General features: G+C 39.7%; 1 protein-coding gene across 1 annotated transcript; it reads right to left on the bottom strand.

The window, feature by feature from the left end:
- Positions 1-7,586: 7,586 nt before the first annotated feature.
- LOC126704168 (uncharacterized) lies at positions 7,587-18,455 on the bottom strand. Its single transcript, XM_050403192.1, has 5 exons — positions 17,818-18,455; positions 16,643-16,822; positions 16,172-16,569; positions 15,702-16,088; positions 7,587-7,808 (listed from the first exon to the last, which is right to left on the bottom strand). Exons 1-5 carry the CDS (start codon positions 18,179-18,181, stop codon positions 7,587-7,589), a joined length of 1,551 nt encoding a protein of 516 aa, XP_050259149.1. The 5' UTR covers positions 18,182-18,455.
- Between the last annotated feature and the right edge of the window lie 5,421 nt (positions 18,456-23,876).

The following is a 23,876-nucleotide window of genomic DNA, read 5'->3' as shown; positions in this document are numbered from 1 at the left end:
ACTGTCTGATCCATGGGTCGGTTTCCACTCATTGTGTCTTACATCTTAATCTCATTAAAGGCATATTCAATATTGTTATTCTAAACTCACATGCACACACACATATCATTCCAAAACCTTAACATACATCTATCATGGCAGCTCATATCAAACTTGGCATACATCTATCATGCATATCATATTATCTCATCCAAGGCAGCAAAACAAATCATGGCAGAATAAAGGGGTAGAAACATAGACATGGCAGCAAAGTATTAACATCAAATATAATCCAAACGTCTAAGCATAACATCCAAGCATCAAACAAACATATTCATCATAAAATGCATGTTCATGCGAATGCATAACTTACCTCACTTACCTTACTACATTTCAGCACCTATGCATCAATGGATGGCCATGTGAATGCATGTTCATGGCATTAAAGCAAGAAGTAAAAAGAAACCCTAATCTAGCATGTTAAAGGAAAATTAGTAATTAAACAGAGGAACAGAGACCTAAAAGGCATAAAAATGAACCAAATAGAGGCATATGATGTAAAAGAAACAAAGAAATAGAAAAAGAAGACTCGGATTAGGGTTTTTGGTATGCATGCGCATACATAGGCCTGCGTACGCAGGGTAGTTGTATGTGTACGCATACTACAAGTTTGCATGAGCATATAGAATCATGCGTACGCAAACACGCCTGATGAACCCTAACCCAGAAACTCATGAACACATAAAACAGAGTAGGACTTAAAATAATAAAACTAACAATCTAACATGCTCTAAAACATATAAACTACATGAAACTAAACTAAACAAACATATTAATACATAAACAAAGCAAGGAAACAAGATTAAAGTAGAAATGAAAGAAAAGATTTTAGAACTCAATACCTCCAAACAAAAGTTCCTAGGCTTGATTTTGACTATTCGTCTTAGTCAAATCTATTCACAATCAAACAAAGAAGTGGTTAGTAATCTTAAAACTCAAAGATCAAGGCCACAAAAGGCCCTAATCATAAAATATTGATTTGAGGATGTTTTATGAAAATCTCCCTCTTTGATTCACTATTTCTAGTGAATTTTATGTTTCCCCTTAAGATTTTCTATATATTTTTGAAATATACCATGTAAGGCTTTATATAGTTGAAAAATTGGGGTTTGGAATGGCTTCCAGACGATGTAAGATTCAGTCTAATCTCAGCTTTAATGCAAAGAACTTGTCTTTCATAGCTCTCTAGAACCCTAGTTGCAGGTCCGTGCCTGCGTACGCATGCATCAGTCCTGTGTACACATACGTGTGTATGCGTACGTTGATCGAGGGTTTCCTTGGCCTTTATTTTCCAAAAATAGATTTATTTGCTCATAAAAAGTTAAATTTTCCATTTTAACATTTCTCAAGTGAATTTAGAATCTAATTGTGGGAGTTTGATATGTAGTTTAGAATGGGGCTGTTCTTTTCTTTTCTTTTCTTTTCTTGAGGTACAAAGTTCTCTGTGGTTAGCTATGTGTTTTTGGATATTAAATTTGATTTCTTATTTATTCATATATGTTTTAGAATGTTAATTTATTTAAATTTGTGAAGATTATAGTTACACAGATGACAAATGTGGATGTAAAAATTGTATTTTGAACAATTTATCAAGTTATAGACAATGAATGATGAATGGATGGATTTAATAATGTAAAGTTGTAATTTGAACAATTTCTAATCACATGTGGAATTAGAAACATGATAAAATGAGTATATATATATATATTTTGTTTACTTGATTTTTGGAGATATAAGCATTTGATAATGAAAATATTTTGGATCCCAAGCTAAAAAGCTTGACTTGAGCTCGAGTTTGAGCTTGATATTAAGTTTGAGCTTGGCTTGAGCCAACCTCAAACTTTTTGGCATTCTCACGAACTCGAGTTCAAACATTGTTTCGAGCTCGAGCCAAGTTTGAGCATTTGATTTTTACTGACGAACCAAACTCAAACACGTACTACTTGGCAAAACTTGGCTCTTTTACAGCCCTAAACGATAGCCTTACTATTAAGCTTTTTTAATTAAAAAAATTAGAATAAACCCATTAAATGGTATATTTAGTAAGCTAAATCGTTGACGGATAATAAACAAACCAATGTTACAATATTTGGAATAAAAATCCTTTGTCCCACCTTTTATGTTTCACCTTATGAATACAAATTCCTAGTCCCCATTTTTTATGTACCATTTTTATATGTGCTCTACCGCTTATGGTGTGCCTTGTGTTTGATTTGTATTACAATATTTGAACTACAAGTAGGTTGAGTAGAAATGTATTAATTAAGAAACATTTATATTTATGTCCTATCTTTTATATATATTTTGTTAATACTAAATATATGCTAGTTTGAATTCTCATGTATTAATACATATACCAATTGGTATATGTGTTATTTTTAAATGGTGAAAAAAAGTTTTCCATACTTTAACCACCCCAAGATGAAATTTTAATTCACCCTACAAGAATCATAGATACAATCACATCATGCATATCCAACAACAAATGAGATGAGATGAGAAAGTATCTCCTAAATCTGCTCCAAAGAATGAAGATCTCGTGCTTGTGGAGCCCATAAACTTGTGAGAGTTCTGCTTCAATCACAACTTAAAGTATTGAAAAGTTTGTGAAAAAAAAGAGAAGAAGTTATGTTTCAATGTTACTCGTATTGCAAAATTTGTGATAGGATTACATAAGGGAAAAATCTACTTTAGATGGAACGATGCTTCAAATTGATACGACATCAAGCGTTAAAGCTCTACGAAAATTAAAAGAGTCAACAAAAGAAAAAATAATAATTATGTATTTTCTCTCTCTCTCTCTCTCAAAAGTAATAATGTACGCAATGCATAAAATATTAATTGGAAAAATTAATTTTATAAAAGAACCCGGATTCTTCATATGGGAAGAGCTAGTCAATCTCCATACCCCACTTGTTCAAAAAAAAAAAAAAAAAAAAAAAAAAAACCCTAATGATATATATATATATATATATATATAAAATAATGAATTAATATATTTTTAAATATTTTGAAACTTACATCAGCTACATTGGTTCACAACCAAACTTGATACGGTTGTTCCCGCAAGCAAGAAAAAGAAAATTTAATTTACATAAAGTAAAGGCCACATGAACTTTAAGTTCAACATGGTCTCCTATATATATATATTTTGCTGAACATTAAATGTGAATACAGTCATGAGCTTTGATCTTGGTCAAGAGCTTTTTAATGGCAGAGAAAGCCACAGCAACAGAGTTAGGAAATTAAGTAGGTTGTGCACGGCTACATATGGCACACTAGTCGCACGTGCCCTTGCTGCGACCAGGGATGTAAGTGCATGGATTTGGACCAACCCCGTTGAAAAGACTGACGCAGAAGACTTTCTTTCTTCAACCATTGCTCTCCTTCCAATGGTCTCATTGCACCAACTTCTGAAGAAGCAAATAAAATGGTACTACGATTCTCCTGCTTGACTGAGCCATGGTTTGAAGGTTGAACTGAGTTGGAAAGGATCAAATTCAATTAAACGTCTCCTTTTGTAAGTTTACTTCTGAATTTCTAAGGGTGGAATCCCCTGGCATACGATTAGCCAACAAATAAAAAATGAAAATGACTAGCCATCCGTAGTTTTGAGGCCAACTTTGTAGCTAAAGGATCAATATACATGAAATCCAAACATGTGGAAATTTAGCTATTGTTTATATAAAATAATATATAAGAGCACTAATAATAATGAAGTTAAATAGCTATATTGTTATTTTAGCTTCACCAAAATACAAAAATTGCTTTACATTAGTGAAGGCATAGTTAAAAATTTTAGCTTCAGAACTACAGTATGCAACTATTTTTGGCTGCATACTGTAGCTTGAAGCTAAAAAAGAAGTATTTTTTTTTTTATTCCCACTAGTATTAAAATAATATTTATTCTCTTTCTTTATTTAATTCTTTTTCTATTTCTTTTCTTTCTTTCGTTTATCATATGAGTCTTAGCCCTCTTTCTTCCTTCTCTATCTCTTCGCTATCTTTTCTCTCTTCTTTTCGTGTGATTGGTGATGCTATCGGTGGGTTTCGTGGATGTGGGTCAGTGGGTTAAGATCGACGATGGTGTAGTCAGTTTCGTGGTGGGTCGGTTTTGTGTGATTGGTGATGGCGTGGGTCGGTGGGTTTCGTGGATGTGGTGATTTCCGATGGTAAGTACAGTGGTGGCTGGTCTGGTTCGACAGTGGTCTGGGTTTGATGTGTGACAGTTGTCTGGGTTTGATGGTGGGGTGTTGGCTCAATAGTTTTATTCTGAAAATCAAGCTCAAATCTGTTGGGTTTTGAGGGTGGATCCAAGGCACCATAATCTGGAGGTTGTATTTGTTTTGGTTGGTTATGGTGGATGTTTTTATTATTATTTTAATGAGTTATTTGTATTATGATAGTTTTTAGACCCCTTAAAACACAATTGGATTAACCTAGGTAATTAGCCAAGTTGTTACTTAGTCCAAATTCCAAATCTAGGTTATCACAATCAAACAATCATATTATGCAAAGCAGCGAAAAAATAAATAACACAACGATATGATAACCCAGGAAAACCAAACCGGTAAAAAACCTGGGGATGATTTAACCTAACTATCCTCAAGGTAAAAAACAAATCCACTAGAAAGAATCGAAGTTCATATAATAAGACTTACAAGCCCCCACGCTCGACTTCTTATTGCTACCCACCAGTAGAACTTACTGACACGACCACGTGCAAACTCCGAATCCACGGACTCCTTCTTTCTTGGATTCACCACCAGATACAAGCACATCCGCTTGTGTTTTCTTTAAGCTTCAATGACAGCAACTAAATTGATCATCAAGGTGTAGATAAATCTTCTCATTGAAAACCCTAAGTTTGTGTAAAGGAAAGCTCCTCTAGATCTCACAAGAAATTTACACAAACCGCAATTATGAGCCACACTAAAACGTGGTTAGGGTTTGCCTTTTATACTTAGGACAAATAAGAAATCCTAAAAACGTTTTAAAACACTTAGGGCTGAGTTGGACGAATCTGCAGGAAAAACATTCTGCCCGAGCTTCGATTGATCGAGCCTGTCTTTCGATCGATCGAGCCAGGCCGAAAGGCATAATGCTTCCTGCTTTAACTCGATTCCAACTTTATATAAAATCACAACTTTGAGCTAGACTAAAAACACTTCTAAAACATTGTTTTGATCATGGTTTGCCAACAATACAAATTAGAGTTCTAAATACATAAAATCCTAAGACTTTAGAACCTAACATATTATTTTAATCAAATAGCTAAAAATATAGATCCATTGATGTTGAGTATGAAGAGGTAAAATAGATAAAGTGACTTTTGTAGGTGACAAATATCTAAATTTTTAGCTCCACTACTGTGGATGCTCTAAAATGCGAGACATAGCTATGACATTATAATAATATATATGGAAAATATAAAGAAGGCAAAGAGAGAAAAAGAGAATGAGTCAAAACACAATATATTAATGTGGTACATATGGCTTAAACTTCTTCTACTTTTTTTTTTTTTTTTTTTTTGGTTTTTTAATTAGAATGAACCCATGAAATCATTGACTAACAATAAATAAACAAATGTTACAATATACTTGAACTACATATAGAACTAGAATTACTTTGCTTGTACTTTAAGTAGAATTAGATTCAATGACCTGGACTAAAGTTATATAACAAACTTTGGTCTTGATTGCATGGGATTGAGCCTTGATACAATCATAATTCATAAATGTATTTTGGAATTTTGGTTGAATGGAAATGTATTAAGAAACATTTATTTTTATGTCCTATCTTTTATATGTTTTCTGTTAATATTAAATATATACTAGTTTGAATTTTCACTATTTATTTAGTTTTTAATATTAGCATCTTTTTTTCTTTTTTCTTTTTTAAATGGTGAAATTTGTTTTTCATTCTTTGAGCCCCACCAGAAAGATGAAATCCTAATTCCAACCTTGCAAAAATTATAGATAGTATCTCCAAAACCCACTCCACAAAATGAAGGTCTCATGCCTATGGTGTCCATAAACTTGTGAGATGTCTACTTCAATCAAAACTTAAGTAATTAAAAAAGTTGTGAAAAAAGTTGTGTTTCAACATTATTTATATATAGTCATTTTGCTGGAAAAAAAAAATAGAAATAGGATTACATAAAGACAAAAATCTTCTTGGAAGGAATGATGCTTCAAATTAAGCATCAAAGCTCTACAAAAGTTAAAAGAATCAAGAACAGAAAAGAAATTCTTGTTATCATAATAAAAAAGTAAAATGTCCAAGAAATTTAACGTATGTTAATCTCTTAATTTTGAATGAGTAACCTATATTAAGACTTTATTTGTTTCGGCGTAAAATATTTCATTTGAACATTTTTTGAGAATATAAACTACTTAAAATATCTTTTAGTATTTAGTTGCATTTTTGGAAATGATTTTAAAAATATTTTCTAGCTTTTGAGTTAATAAAAAAAGTACTAATTTTCTTATCAATCATACTACATCTAATAAGTTGTCAATAATACAACAAACCAAAATCAAATTCCAAATAACCTTAAAAAAAAAAATCAAACAAATATCACCTATTTCATATAAAATAATAAAATCCAGCAAATTAAATATTTCACATTCATACACATTGTCTATGCATTCCTAGCCTATTTGAAATAAAATTTTACCGAATATTTCAAAGAACTGTAATAGTAGAGAAAGGCAGATGGGTTGGTGGATCAGTGGCCTACGGCATCACCAAACACGAGGTGGGTGCATGGGCAGGTGAAGGGAGAGGAATCTGAGACTGTTTTGGAAAATGGTTTACGTCCGACCTTAAGGGTAAAACATTTTACCCTTTTCACAAAGGGATTTTCCCGATCAACCAAAAATATTTTCTAATTTTACCAAGATATCACTTTGTTGCACACTCAAAAACGAGGAAAACATCTTCATGAAGATGTTATGAGTCGTGCCAAATGTGGCCTTAAATTTTGTGATATGAAAGAAAGCAAATGAACTAATAAAATTTTGTTGTGGTTCATAAGTTTGACAATAACAGAGAAGACAATACAAGCCATTTTTTTAATGTGCTGTAATGAAAATTGTCAAACTTGGAAGTTGTTTACATAAATAAAATCTCTCTCTCTCTCTCTCTCTCTCTCTCTCTAAAGTAACAGGTGGATAAAATATTGGAAACAGCTTAATTATATATGAACCAGGATTTTTCATATGGGAAAAAGTAGGCAAATCCCCATCCCTCATTTGTTCAGAAAACGAAGGAAAACAAAAACTTCATTATACATAAAAATAAATGAGTCAATAGATTTCAAAATATTATGAGGTTTACATCATTTAAATGGCTTCACAACGAAACTTACTTGATATAGTTGTTCCCAAAAAAGAAAAAAAAAATTACATAAATAAAGCAAGAGGCCACAAGAACTTTAAGTTCACCATTATTATCTCCTATATATTTTGCTGCTGAATATTAAATGTGAATATATAGTCATGAACTCTAATCTTGTTCAAGATTTTTGATGGCAGAGAAAGCCGCTAGGGGCAATTGCCCTTGTTCCGACCAGGGATGTAAGTGCATGGATTGGGACCTGAGCCAGTGACAGGACCCCGTTGAACAGACTGAAGCAAAAAGCTTTCTTTCTTCAACCATTGTGCTCCTTCTAATGGCCTCATTGCACCAACTTGTGAAGAAGCAAATATAATGGTAACAAAAAGCAGCACTGTCAAAACATTTTTCCAGATGTGAGAGAAGCCCATCTTTATACAAATAAATTTAAAAAAAAAATGAAAGAAATGGTGTTTTTATTCTGTGTTTTGATTTGTGAGTTTTGAGCTAAGTAACTTTGAAAGGAAATCAGTTTATAAAGATGGCTTCAGAAAGGTGGAAGAGAGCTAGTTATATAGTTCGATTCTCAATGCTGTTTCTTTCGATAAACGTTTTGACTAGTGCCAACAACAGTTTACAACGATTCCCTTGCTTGACTGAGCAATGGTTTGAAGGTTGAACTGAGTTGGAAAGGATCAAATTAAACGTCTCCTTTTGTAGGTTTACTTCTAAATTTCTAAGGGTGGAATTCCCTGGCATTCGATTAGCCAAAGAAGAAAGAATGAAAATGAAATTGACTAGCTGAAGATGATAAAATATTGGGCATGATGGGCTTACCTTAATGGGCCTGACGGATTGGGTCTCTTGGGCCTGCGTAAGTATGGTCCCAGCTTTGAAGGCCCATCACTGCTGACGCAGCGAGGGCCCATGATCCGGAAATGGGAATCCTTGCTCACCACGTTTGGAAGAATTGGGAATAGAGTCCCACATTGAAAAGATGTGGAAACCAAAAAGGGAAAGTCAACCCCTTATCACTATAAAAAGGCGTAATAACCACAGAAACCGAGGTATGCTTTTATGAACCCTCTCTAACACACTAAGTAAAACAAAGGAATTCTAACTTGACCGTCGGAGAGCCTTCGGCCGGCACCACACCGGTGCTTCTCTGAAGGATTCTTTTGTTTGTTTCGTCGTGCAGGTTCGATTCGAGTCGCGAGTACGGTGTGACCCATTGGTGACGGTTTTCGACGTCATCAGTTGGCGCCGTCTGTGGGAAAGAACGACCGGGTACGGTAACATTTCCTAGATAAAGGAGTTACATGGTGCTCACGCGCTCGATGGCAACCACAAATGACGTCCAAGAAGAAGCTCCTACGACTGCCCTTGAGAGACAGGTCAAGACGCTCGCCGCAGCCGTGGAGCGCCTCACCAAACAAAACCACGACCTGACGGAACAGCTGAATCAAAAGAGTGCAGCCGTGAATAGCCAAGGAGAAGATCAAGAAGGGAACAGTGAGGAAAGGAGAAATAATGACGGACCACAGGAGAGTAACGCCCCGAGCAAACAAGTGCGACGGGACGCTAGCATCCCCTCAGTGACGGACACAGCTCCACAACCCATCATCGCGGAGATGCAGGCGATGAAGGAACAGATGGAAGTCCTGATGAACGCTCTCAAGGGGCGAGTGTCCAGCGATCTTGACGACCTTGTCAACCGGACTGACTCGCCATTTACGGCATCCGTCAACTCCTTCCCCCTGCCGAGTAAGTTCCGCATGCCGAGCATGGACAGTTATGACGGAGTCAAGGACCCCCTCGATCACCTAGAGACCTTCAAGACCCTGATGCACCTTCAGGGAGTGGCGGACGCAATTATGTGTAGGGCATTCCCTACAACCTTGAAGGGCGCGGCAACGATTTGGTTCAGCCAGCTGACACCAAACTCCATCGGCACCTTCAGGGAGCTGAGCGCTCAGTTCACTACGCACTTCATCGGAGGACATCGGTATAAGAAGTCCACGGCTTGTTTAATGAATATCAAGCAGAGAGAGGAGGAGACGTTACGGGCCTACATATCACGCTTCAATAAAGAAGCGCTCACGATCGACGAAGCCGACGACAAGATATTGGTGGCAGCATTCACGAACGGGCTGAAGGGGGGTAAGTTTTTGTTCTCCCTATACAAAAACGACCCAAAGACCATGTCAGAGGTGCTTTACAGGGCCACCAAGTACATGAACACTGAAGACGCATTGTTAGCCCGAGAAGACAGACCCAAGAAAAGGGACAGACAAGAGGACCCCCGACAGGACCAGGGGCGAAAGAGAGGACGGATGGGAGATCGAAGGGAGGAGAGACGCCCAAAACCAATGGGCGGAAGGTTCACAAGTTTCACTCCGTTGACCGCCTCGATAGACCAAGTCCTAATGCAGATTAAGGACGAAGGATCCTTGACGTTTCCGGGAAAGCTGAAGAGTGATCCCAACAAAAGGTCCAGAGACAAATACTGCCGCTTCCACCGTGACCATGGTCACGACACGGCCGACTGCTATGATTTGAAGCAACAAATCGAAACCCTTATCCGACAAGGGAAATTGAAGAAGTTCGTCAGTAAGGAGAGAACGGATCAACCCCCACAAGAACAACACCCCCGCCGAGAGAACGAGCGACCAAGGCCCCCATTGGGGGACATAAGGATGATAATTGGAGGAACAGGTGCGGCCGGATCGTCAAAAAAGGCTCGCAAAACATATCTTCGGATGGTACAGAATGTCCAATTAGCAGGCACAGTGCCAAAGATGGCAAGAAGGGAAGGCCCTATTATCGGGTTCTCGGAAGAGGATGCAAGGCGCCTACACCATCCACACGACGATGCCCTCGTCGTCACCTTGCGGGCAGGTGATTACAACATCCATCGAGTGTTGGTCGACAACGGTAGTTCGGCCGACATCTTGTATTATCCGGCGTTCCAACAAATGAGGATTGATAGGGAGCTGCTGATACCAACAAACGCCCCGCTCGTTGGTTTCGGAGGGAGTAGAATCTTCCCTTTGGGCGCAGTTACGTTATCGGTGACGGTAGGAGATTACCCACAACAAATCACCAAGGACGTAACATTCTTGGTGGTCGATTGCTCGTCAGCCTACAATGCTATTATTGGGCGACCCACGCTCAACTCGTGGAAGGCGGCAACATCAACTTACCACCTGATGATCAAGTTCCCAACAGAGTATGGGGTAGGAGAGCTACGCGGAAGTCAAATTGCCGCACGAGAATGCTACGTAGCTATGATGGAGGTGGAAGACCAGATCCAGGCTTTGAACATAGAAGAGCACCGAACGACGACAGAACCTACAGAGAAGCTAGAGGAGATAACTCTCGACGGTTCCAATCCAGACCGAACCACCAGGATCGGAACGCTTGCAAAACCCGCAATCCGTCAAGAGCTCGTGGCTTTCTTGAGAAGCAATAAGGATGTGTTCGCCTGGAGCCATGACGATATGCCAGGAATCGATTCCTCGGTCATGGTACATAAGTTGAACGTGTTGCCCTCGTTTCCACCCGTCCGACAAAAGAAGAGAGTATTCGCCCCGGAACGAGACCAAGCAATAGCGGAAGAGGTCCGCAAACTCCAAGATGCAAGCTTCATCAGGGAAGTCTACTACCCCGATTGGCTGGCGAATGTGGTAATGGTGAAGAAAACGAGTGGCAAATGGCGGATGTGCGTGGACTTCACCGATCTTAACAAAGCATGCCCCAAAGATAGCTATCCCCTTCCAAGGGTCGACATCCTAGTGGACTCGACGGCTCAACACCAATTGCTAAGCTTCATGGATGCTTTCTCGGGTTATAACCAGATCCGCATGCACGAGGACGACCAGGAGAAGACTTCGTTTGTAACCAGTCAAGGTCTCTTCTGTTACAAAGTAATGCCATTCGGTCTGAAGAATGCAGGGGCAACATACCAGAGACTAATGAACAAGATGTTCGCACAGCAAATCGGGAGGAACGTCCAAGTTTATGTTGACGACATGCTGGTGAAGAGCCGGAAGGAGGAAGACCATTTGGAAGATCTCAAGGAAACATTCGGCACACTCCGATCCTACAACATGAAGCTCAATCCAGGAAAGTGCGCGTTTGGTGTAACGGCAGGAAAATTCCTAGGATTCATGGTATCTCAAAGGGGGATTGAAGCTAACCCGGACAAAATCCGAGCCATAATGGAGATTGCCCCCCCGAGAAACGTGAAGGAAGTACAGAGCCTTAACGGCAAGGTAGCGGCATTGAATAGATTCGTGTCGAGAGCGACAGACAAATGTTTACCTTTCTTCCGAACATTGAAAAAGTCATTCGAGTGGACGGACGAGTGTCAACGAGCATTCGAGGAGTTAAAAACCTATCTATCTTCACCACCTCTACTGAGCCCCTCGCAACCAGGTGAAGAGCTCTTCCTCTATTTGGCCGTCTCCACTGTGGCCGTCAGCGCGGCCTTAATCAGAGAGGAGGACAGGGCACAGAAGCCCGTGTACTACGCCAGCCGGGCGCTCCGCGGTGCCGAGGAAAGATACCAACCTATGGAGAAACTCGCTTTTGCGTTGGTCACGGCGGCTCGCAAGCTCAAGCCCTACTTTCAAGCCCATACCGTGAACGTAATGACCGACAAGCCCTTGCGAAGGGCACTAAGTAATCCTGAGGCCGCAGGTCGACTGACGCTGTGGGCAATAGAATTGAGTGAGTTTGACATCAAATACCGTCCACGTGTGGCCATTAAAGGACAAGCTGTAGCCGACTTCATAGCAGAGTTTACGCATGACGCGGACAAGGGGGCAGAAGAACCCCCCCAGTGGAACATCTACACCGACGGATCATCCAATAAGCGAGTTGGAGGAGCCGACATAATATTGCTGTCACCTGAAGGAGACGAGATTGAATCTATGGTCCGTCTCGACTTCCCCATTACCAACAACGAAGCAGAATACGAAGCGGTAGCAGCAGGACTCGACCTAGTCAAAGCCGCCGGAGCTGAAAGTGTGGTCGTGCATTGCGACTCTCAAGTCGTGACCAATCAAGTAAACGGAGATTATGAATGCAAAGGGGAAAGGTTGAAGAGATATCTTGATCAAGTGAGGGCTAGAGTCGACGGGCTAAAAGCAATATTCGTCCAGATCCCCAGGGGAGACAATGAGCCCGCTGATCGGCTAGCCAAAGCCGCTTCAGCAGAACATATGATAACACCGGGTAATGTGCTTTCCTTTGTTCAAATCTTTCCGCTAATAGACCCCGACAACATGCAGGAGATACGCTCCGAAAGAAACTGGACTACGCAGATAACTTCATACCTAAAGGACGGGATATTGCCTGAAGAGAAGGAGGCAGCGAGAAAGTTAAAAGTCCGAGCGGCAAGGTTCGTCTTGATAAAAGACATTCTTTACAAGAGAGGTTTCTCCCATCCTTACCTAAGATGTCTCGGGGTTGAAGAGGCAGACTACGTGATGAGGGAAGTACACGAAGGAATATGCGGGAATCATTCTGGATCGCGGTCGTTGGTGCACAAACTGCTACGAGCTGGGTATTACTGGCCGACCATGCAAAAGGATGCTGAGTCCTACGTTAAAAGATGCGACAAATGCCAGAGGTTCAGCAATTTTATCGGACAGCCAGCTGTAGAGCTAACCCCCATAACGGCTCCATGGCCGTTCGCTCAGTGGGGACTGGACATCATGGGACCTTTCCCAACGGCGATAAGGCAGTTAAAGTTCTTGGTAGTGGGTATTGACTACTTCACGAAATGGGTAGAAGCAGAAGCCTTGGCCACCATTACAGAAAAGAACATTAGAAGTTTTGTCTGGCGGAACATAGTATGTAGGTTTGGTATTCCTAGAGTCCTTGTCTCAGATAACGGGAGGCAGTTCGATAACGGCCCCTTCCGTGATTTCTGCACACAGCTAGGAATAAAAAACCACTACTCATCACCCGCCCATCCTCAGGCTAACGGTCAGGTTGAGGTCACAAACCGATCCCTGCTAAAGATTATCAAGACTCGGCTCGAGGGGGCAAAGGGCATATGGCCAGAAGAATTGCCAAGCATACTGTGGGCGTATAGGACAACGGCGAGGACTCCGACAGGAGAGACACCGTTTCGACTGACATACGGGAGCGAGGCAGTCATCCCAGCAGAAGTTGGGCTCACAAGCTACAGGGTTCACAACCACGACGAGGGCAGGAATGACGAATCCACGAGGCTACAGCTGGACCTTATAGATGAGGTCAGGTCGGCTGCAGAGCAGAGGATCGCTAGATACCAGGATCGCATGTCCAGGCATTTCAACTCCCGGGTCCGACAAAGAAGCTTCCAAGTAGGAGACCTCGTACTCAGGAGGGTCATGGGTGCAACAAGAGACCCTACACAGGGAAAACTCGACCCCAACTGGGAAGGACCTTACAGAGTTGCGTCGTGGAAAAGGAAGGGAACATACCACCTGGAGACAGTAGACGGAGAAAAGCTGCCGCATCCGTGGAATGCTGAGCACTTGAGGAAATACTACCAGTGATAACGACACGACAACCAGTTTTTCCTTTAAGACTTTTTGGCATTATTAACTTTTCCATCAACTGTTTAACTATTTTTGCTACAATCTTGTCGTGCCTTTTTAAGCCCGGGGGGGCAGGCACTTTTCCTTTACACATTTCTATCAACTTTGATTTTCTACTTGAATGCCGTTACAATTGCCCACAAAGTAACTGAGTTCCACCAAATGTGCGGATGCGAAATAAAGTCCATAAGATGGACGGATCCTTCAAAAGGATGATCACTTGAGGTCCACAAGATGGACGGATACCGAATCAAATCCGCATGATGGACGGGTAAGCCTACGAGGATTATCACTTCCACAAAGTGGACGGATCACTAAGGTGATGAAACGTAAGTCCACAAAGTGGACGGATCACTAAGGTGATGAAACGTAAGTCCACGAAGTGGACGGATCACTAAGGTGATGAAACGTAAGTCCACGAAGTGGACGGATCACTAAGGTGATGAGCACTAAGGTGATGAAACGTAAGTCCACGAAGTGGACGGATCACTAAGGTGATGAAACGTAAGTCCACAAAGTGGACGGATCACTAAGGTGATGAAACGTAAGTCCACGAAGTGGACGGATCACTAAGGTGATGAAGTATAAGTCTACAAAGTGGACGGATCACTAAGGTGATGAAGTATAAGTCCACAAAGTGGACGGATCACTAAGGTGATGAAATAAGTCCACAAAGTGGACGGATCACTAAGGTGATGAAATAAGTCCACAAAGCGGACGGATCACTAAGGTGATGAAATAAGTCCACAAAGCGGACGGATCACTAAGGTGATGAAATAAGTCCACAAAGCGGACGGATCACTAAGGGGATGAAATATAAGTCCACAAAGTGGACGGATCATGAAATAAGTCCACAAAGCGGACGGATCACTAAGGGGATGAAATATAAGTCCACAAAGTGGACGGATCACTAAGGTGATGAAATATAAGTCCACAAAGCGGACGGATCACTAAGTGATGAAATAAGTCCACAAAGTGGACGGATCACTAAGGTAATGAAATATATGTCCACAAAGTGGACGGACCACTAAGGTGATGAAAAATGTCCACAAAGTGGACGGATCACTAAGTTGAACATAATTCCACACAGTGGACGGATCATTAAGGTGATTAAACATACACTATGGACGGATCACCAAGGTGATTACACACAAGTCCACAGTGGACGGATCACTAAGGTGAACATAATTCCACACAGTGGACGGACTATCCCACAGGGATAATAAAAGAGCATGTACGCAAGGTGGACGGACCACTAGCAACGTTAATTTTTATAAGTCCGTTCAAAAGTGTCATACAACACCACAGAATGAACGGATCCTCAATTGTAAGTGCTCAATAAAAAAAAAATAAGTCCTCAATACGGACGGACAAACAAAATATTCTCACACAAGCCCTTCCTCAGGAAAGAGGACGGATCTTTAAACAAAATACCAAGCAATTATAGAAAGGATATATGAATATTAAGCCAAAAGCCCAAAAGGTAAGTGTTTAATACAATTAAAGAAGACGGACAGTTCTGAAATGTAAATAAAATGAATAAAAAAGAGGGACGGATTGTTCACAAAATAAAGTACATAGGCATCAATCTTTCTTTTCTTCAGCAACTGGGACATCCTTCGACGGGGCGGACTCTCCGTCTCCTTGAGCAGCACCGTCGCCAAAAAGGTCCTCCGTGTTTTCGGAGGCGACGGGGAGGGCAGAAGTCTGGGCTTGGTCCTCAAGTTTGACCATTGTCAAGTCCAGCTCTGGATAAGCCTTCTTGACTTGACAGAGGGAATCATCGAAGCCTTGGAGGATGGAGTCCGACAGCTCGCTCAAACAGGACTCCGAGCATCGGTATTCCTCGGCGGCTGCCACTTTAGCCTGACGGAGATCTTCTTTGAGTTGTTTGATCTCAGCCTCTTTATTCTCTATGACCGTCAGCGAAGTGGCCGTCTTCTCCTCCAGCTCCTTCCTCGCCTGCTCAGAAAGCTCCAGCTTCTTCTCCATCTTGGACCTCCATCTCTGAAGTTGTCCGAGCTCTTCCTCCGTCTGCTGCGCCTTCGCGCGCACCCGGTCCAAGGTACTCTCACGGTTGAGACACCGGTCAAGTAGTCCCTTCATCATGACCAAGGACTGCAAACAGACAAGAGACCGTCACATAATGTAGGTAACAAGAAGAAAGAAAAATAAAAACTTATTTGACAAACATAACCAACCTGAGCGACGGAGAAGAGGCCCGTCTCCCCCATGGCCTCCGTCGAATGGTTTCCCAGGTCTTCATAGTCTTCTGCCGTGATGATGGACGACAGCTTCTCCAATGCATACTTGGAGTCATCACGGAGAAGGGAAGGAGGTCTTTCTTGCTTACCCTCTGGGGCCGTCATCAGTCCTTTACCCGTCCCCTTCTTAGCTGGGGTGACGGTCTTGACACCCTCTGCCATCAAACCAACCACGGGCTCAAGTGAGACTTTTGGTTGCTTAAACGGACGGTCAGATTTTGATGTTGGTTTCCTCTTAGGTGCTGAAGCCGACACCTTAGGAACCACCTCGCCGGATTCCCTCTTCTTGACGGCTTGGGATTTGATCAAAGCTCTCCTTTTTGCGTCATCCATCTCTGCAAATAATGACGGATGAAATTAAAACTACGTAAGGTCAGTTAGATGACAAAGTAAAGTTGACGGGTTTACGTTTATGAACTCGTTCGTCGTATCTAATTGCTTCTTGGGTGGGCTCAGGACCGTCACAGTACCAATGTATGGTCCTTGGGTTCACCAACTTAGCCCAAGTCCTTTCCTCCGGCGCAGTTTTCCTGCAAATCTTTTCAAGGAAACTAAACTCCTCAAGGCTGACTTGTGGGCGCCGTCTACCTGCAGAGAAAGGTGATCAAGATATAGACATAAAAATGGACGGATATGAATAGCAGTATAAAATTAAGACGGATGCATACGTGTCTGATTTATTACTGCCCAAGTTGTGTCGACGGGCATGTACTCCGTCTCCCCTGGATGGTTCATCCATCTGTCACCCTCCAGGAAGAAGTACCGACTCTTCCAGTCTCTATTTGAGTCTGGGGTCTCAAAAATCACCTTCAACAAGGAGCTCCGACTAGCAAAACTGTACATCCCCCTTGATCCGGAAATCTCGTCTGGACGGTAACAGTGAAGAAATTCACGGACCGTCAATTTCCTTTCCCCGTTCGACATTGCACCGTAAAGAATCTCCATGGCTATGAAGACCCTCCAGGCGTTAGGGGATATCTGGGTGACGGACAACCCCAGATACTGTAAGAGTTCCCTATGAAGTGTAGAAAGCGGGAATCGAAGTCCAGCCTTCAACGCCTGCTCGTACACTCCGACACCGTCTACCCCCTCATAGTAACACTTCTCCGACACGTAAGGTAGATGGATGGAAACATAGTCAGGGATTTGAAAGTTGGTTCTGAAGGTTCTGAAATGTTTCTCTCTGATGACGGATGTAAACCTATGCACCGTCCACTCTGGTAACATAATGAACTGCCTTAGTCCATCAGCACCTACAACAGACTCCAGTGCTCGATCCCCGTCATCGTCGGAACCATCTACTTCAACTATCTCCACATCCTCATCTGTTGAGGATGAAGAGGAGGCAGACGGACTCCTACTTTCGCCGGGGCTCTCTTGGTCTTTATGACCGGACGGGTATACATCCTCGTATTCCGTCCCATCACGAACCACCGACTGGTTACTTGACGCACTAGACATTTCCTACAATTGACAATAAAACCTAAGACTGACGGGTTTGAAAGTGTTGACGGGTATGGAAAGCCTAACAACAATGCATGGACGAAAATGTAACTTGACTATAGTAAATTAGAAGCACTTACCGAACTTAGCAGAGGATAGGTGACGGTTGGTGTAATCAGCAAATATTCGTCCTCGACGGATTTCTCTGACAAGGTTGACGGCTTCGCTCTGACAAATGTTTTCTGAGTGAAAATTGAAAAATGAAAGAGTGAGGCGCCTTATATATATAGGAAGTGCACGGAAGACGAAGCGACGCTTCGATCCTATACAACGACCATTCAGAGAGTGACACGTGGCATGCTTAATAAATGCTGACAACCTGTCAGTACGTACCAACAGATTTGTACCCGTCATGTAACCGTCAACTTGATGATTCTTCCTTTGACGAGTTGATCCATCTGGGACCGTCATCCTATTCTGCATGAATCCGTCATAGCCATACATAAGGACCGTCACCCCATTGATCCTTTGTCCTTAAAGATGACGGATCATTGGGGTGAAGGGGGCAACTGAAGATGATAAAATATTGGGCATGATGGGCTTACCTTAATGGGCCTGACGGATTGGGTCTCTTGGGCCTGCGTAAGTATGGTCCCAGCTTTGAAGGCCCATCACTGCTGACGCAGCGAGGGCCCATGATCCGGAAATGGGAATCCTTGCTCACCACGTTTGGAAGAATTGGGAATAGAGTCCCACATTGAAAAGATGTGGAAACCAAAAAGGGAAAGTCAACCCCTTATCACTATAAAAAGGCGTAATAACCACAGAAACCGAGGTATGCTTTTATGAACCCTCTCTAACACACTAAGTAAAACAAAGGAATTCTAACTTGACCGTCGGAGAGCCTTCGGCCGGCACCACACCGGTGCTTCTCTGAAGGATTCTTTTGTTTGTTTCGTCGTGCAGGTTCGATTCGAGTCGCGAGTACGGTGTGACCCATTGGTGACGGTTTTCGACGTCATCACTAGCCATCCGTAGTCATTTTGGCTACAACTTTGCAGTTAAACGATCAACAATTCAACTTGCAGGAAATTCAAACATGTAGAAATTTAGCTATTGTTTATATAAAACATAATTCTAATTAACATATATAAAATGCGAGACATTGCTATAATATTATTATGATAATATATATGGAAGATATGACATAGTTATAATATTATGATAATAAATATGGAAGATATAAAGAAGATGAATAGAGAAAAAGAAAATGAGTCAAGGTTTGACTACCTTAGGAGCCTATGTCCATATTCGAAATCTTTAGGTGTGGCTTATCTCTAATACTTTTTTAATTAGAATTTCCTTTTGTTTTAATGAGAGACTACCATATCACCTACTAACTAAATAAAAGGTGGAGATTAAAATCTACTACCTCTTGCCATTATATATTTAAAACAAAATAACATGTTCAGTTAAAAAAGTACTGAAGGTAGGCAAAACCCGAAATCTTTTGATGACTACAGCTTTACCATTAAATTAATATATATATATATATATATATATATATATATATATATATATTAGAATGAACCCATTGAATTATTGACTAACAATAAATAAACCAATATTACAATACTTGAAATACAGGTAGAACTAGAACTAATTACTTAGCTTGCACTCTAAGTTTGATGTGATACAATTAATGACCTAGACTAGAGTTATATAACAGACTTTATGAAAATATGTATGAGAAAATATCAAGAAGTCAAAGGGAGAAAAAGAGAATGAGTCAAAACACAAGAAATTAGGCCTTTATCCACCATGGGAATCTTAATTTTGAAGACTACAGTTTCATTATCAAGCATTTTTAAAAAATAAAATAAAATGAGAATAAACTCATTAAATGGTATTTACGGCTAAATCATTTACTAACAATAAACAAACCAATGTTGCCATACTTTAACCACAAATAGGATTAGATACAATGACACCCTGAACTAGAGTTATATTACAAACTTTGGTCTTGATTAGGATTAAGCTTTGAATAATCCTAAATGTATTTTTGGATTTAGGTTGAACTAGAGTTATATTACAGACTTTGGTCTTGATTAGGATTTTGCTTTGATTAATCCTAAATATATTTCAGGATTTAGGTTGAGTAGAAATGTATTAATGAAGAAACATTTTTTTTGTATGCCTTATATACATATATATTGGTAATACTAAATATATGCAATTTTGGATTTTCATGTTAATTTTATTTTGGATCTTAGTATATGTCTTACTTTTAGATGGTGATTTATAAAAAAAAAAAAAAAAAAAAATACTTTGACCCCTCCAAGATGAAATCCTGATTCCAACTAGGCAAAAATCATAGATAAAATCACTCCTTGCATCCAACAACTGAAGAAATGAGAAATAAGCATCTTCTAAACCCACACCACAGAATTAAGGTCCCATGCTTGTGGGGACTGCGAACTTGTGAGAGATCCACTTCAATCAAAATTTAAGTTATTGAAAAATTTGTGTTTCAATTCATTATTCATAAATAATCAGTGCTAAAGAAATAAAGATAGTATTACATAAGGATAAAAATTTGCTGGGATGGAACAATGCATTAAATTGAGATGTGCAAGAATCAAGAAAAGAAAAATGAATTCTTGTCATCATAAAAAGAAAAAAAAAATATTTGCAATAAATTTGAGGTTTGTATTCTCTTAATAATGAATGATTTACTTATTAAAACTTCCTTTGTTTTAACGTAATTTTTTTATGGGTTTGTCTTTATCTCCAGTACTTTTATAACCGGAGGTCTCTTTTTGTTTTAAATATACAATGACAAGTGATAGTGAGTTTTAATTTTCAGTTCTCCACCTATTATTTAGTTAGCGAGTGATGTGACAGTTTCTCATTAAAATAAAAAAAAAATTCTAATTAAAAAAGTTTTGAAAGTAAGTCAAACTCCTTTTTTTTATATATAACTTTTCTGGAAAAACTAACTGCTTATATTTTAGTCAATTTAGTTACATTCTTGGAAATTCTCTTTTAAAAAAAAAAATTCTTACCTTTGACTTATATGAAAAAAAAAAACTGATTTTCCTACCAATCACACTACAACAAAAAGGTCATCAATACCACAACAAACCAAAATAAAATCCCAAATAATCTTTAACAAAAAATCAAACATACATATCACTTATTTCATATAAAATCCAACAAATATCTCAAGTATTTCACATTCATACACATTATCCACTCATTTCTTGCCTATTTGAAATAAAATACTACCAAATATTTCAAAAGAAAATCAAATGCCTCACCGAAAAAGTAGAGATCGGCTAATGGGTTGCTGGGCAAAAATGGTGTGAGACGCTCGACCACAACGTAGTGTGGGTGGCTCGACCACAACACTGAGGTGGGTGGATAAGGGGTTAGCGAAGGGAGAGAGGTCCGAGCCTGTTTTGGAAAATGGTTTAAGTCCAACCTTGAGCGTAAAACATTTTCCACTTGTAAGAAGTGGATTTTCCCAGTTAACCAAAAATATTTTGGCTTTATCAAGATTTTACGTTGTTACACAATTTAAAATGAGATATACATTTTTGTGAAGCTTTGAAATTTGTGATTTGAAAGAAAAGCAAATCAACGGATAAAACTTTGCTGTGGGTCAAAAGTTTGACAATAATATAGGACAATACAATAGGACAATACAAGCCATCCTTTTAGCGTAAAAGTATGTATTCTTCTGTAACGAAAATTATTGACCTTGGAAATTGTTTACATAAAATAAAATCTCTCTCTCTCTCTCTCTCTCCAAAGTAGTAGCTAGTATAAATAAATGAATCAATATATTTCAAAATATTATGAAGTTTACATCATTTACATAGCTTCACAACCAAATTAACTTCCTTGATATGGTTGTTCCCAAGCAAGAAAGATAAAAAAGTTGCATAAAAAAGGCAAAAGGCCACAAGAACTTTAAGTTCACCATGGTTTCCTATATGAATATATAAATAGTCATGAACTCTAATCTTGGTCAAAAGTTTTGATGGTAGAGAGAGCCGCTAGTGGCAAATGCCCTTGCTCCGACCAGGGATGTAAGTGCATGGATTGGTACCAGAGCCAGTGACAGGACCCCTTTGAACAGACTGAAGCAAAAGGCTTTCTTTCTTCAACCATTGTTCTCCTTCTAATGGCCTCATTGCACCAACTTGTGAAGAAGCAAATAACATGGTAACAAAAAGTAGCACTGTCAAAACTTTTTTGCAGATGTGAGAGAAACCCATCTTTGTGTATAAATAAAACAAAAAAAATGAAGGAAATGTTTGTTTGTATTCTGTGTTTTGATTTGTGAGTTTTGGAGCTGAGTTACTTTGAAGTTTGAATGGAAATCAGTTTATAAAGATGGCTTTAGAAAGGTCGAAGAGAGCTAGTTTATATAGCTCTTGTTTCTCTATGTTAAACGTTGACTGGTCCCTACAATGTTAACAACAGTTTACGGTGGTTTCCTTGTTTGACTGTGATACGGTTTGAAAGGTTGAACTGAGCTGGAATGGATCAAACGGTGTAGCTTGATCGCCTAACATTCATAAAAATGTGGCGGAACGTGGAAGAGTTATGTTTATATTAGTGCATTTAGTTAGTCAAAAACAAAGAAAACTGTTAAAGAGAAAATTAGTATGTGAATGACAGCAGAGTATGATTGGTTGAATATTCAGACCAAGCCCCCCCAAATTATCTAAATTAAGCACCAACGTTTACTTTTTCGTTTATCTTATTGATAAACACGTTTACTTTTCCTCGTTAAGCAAGTAATGGTACAAGAGCTGAGAAAAAGCAGAAAAGAAGAAGTCAAATATTTATATTTGTGTTCCCTTTGACAAAGTATAGGAAAACCGACGGTCAAATCATTTTACAAAACATGCATATCAAATACACGTTGAAGCGTGCCCTTTCTTTTTTGATTGATCAACACGTTCTTCTTGACTTGTATATGTCGAGGCCTTGGGGAACATGTTCAAGACAGACTTTTTGCATATTTTTGTGTAGTGAACAAGGTCTTTAATCTTTTTATTTTTTTTTGTTAACTGGAAATATTATTAAACAACTAAGCTAAAATGGCTAAATTAGAGGCAGCAAGCCTACATACAGTTTCCCCAATAGTATCAGAATACACAAAAGCTGAAATTACATCAGATGGGGGATTATCCCAAAAAATAAAATGGTCTTGCATCACACAACTTAACTTAGCCATAGCATTAGCAACTCTATTCGCTTCCCTGAATGCGCGCTGCACTCTGTAGTGCTGAAACCTGCCCAGAAGTGACCTACAATCAGCCAACAAGGAGGAATAAAAAGCATTAGAGGGAGAGTAAGACTGCACCAGCTCAACAACCACCTAAGCATCTAATTCAATCACAAGATTCTGCACCCCAATCTGAACAGCCTGCAACAAACCGTCCCTTAAAGCCCAAAACTTTGCTGTAATGCTGGTTGTGAAGCCGATAGACCGAGCAAAGCCTCTCAACCATCTACCCTCACTATCTCTTATAACCCCCCCTCCTCCTGCCCTTCTCGGATTACCAAAGGAAGCCCCATCGGTATTTAATTTCCACCATCCTAAGGGACGTTTTTCCCACCTAATATTACAAACCACCTTATTCTTTTGACTCCTAATCTTACCCACACAGTAGTAATATTCCAAAGCTTGACTTTTACTAACACTATGTAAGCTTCCATTCACGATATTATTATTAAACACCATGCTATTTCTATGTTTCCACAAATTCCAAATTGCAAAAGAAAAAACATATGACCATGGCACAAAAGAATAATGTAACGTCTTACTTTGGCAATTAACTTTCAGCCAGTCAAGCAAATCCATTTCAGCAAAGGAACTAACCATTTCATGGGGAATCTTAAGTTTAAACCAGAAATCTTTTGCTACCACACACTCTTTCAACAAATGATTAATAGTTTCTGAAGAATTGTTACACAAAGGGCAGCAGCTCTCCCGTGTTATACCCCTCATAGCCAAAACAGATCTAACAGGCAAACTGTAATGCATACACAACCAAAGAAAATTAATAATTTTTGGCAATATGTCTATCTTCCATATCCACTGCCCTTAGAATTTAACTTCCTCTTGCTGAGATCCATTTAGCCAAGCATAGGCAGAATTTGTAGTGAACTCTCCATCCTT

This window comes from Quercus robur, chromosome 10, assembly GCF_932294415.1.
Source record: "Quercus robur chromosome 10, dhQueRobu3.1, whole genome shotgun sequence".
NCBI classification, from domain to species: Eukaryota; Viridiplantae; Streptophyta; class Magnoliopsida; order Fagales; family Fagaceae; genus Quercus; species Quercus robur.
Note: the sequence above shows the minus strand (reverse complement) of the source record. Positions and strands in the feature narration are given on the sequence as shown.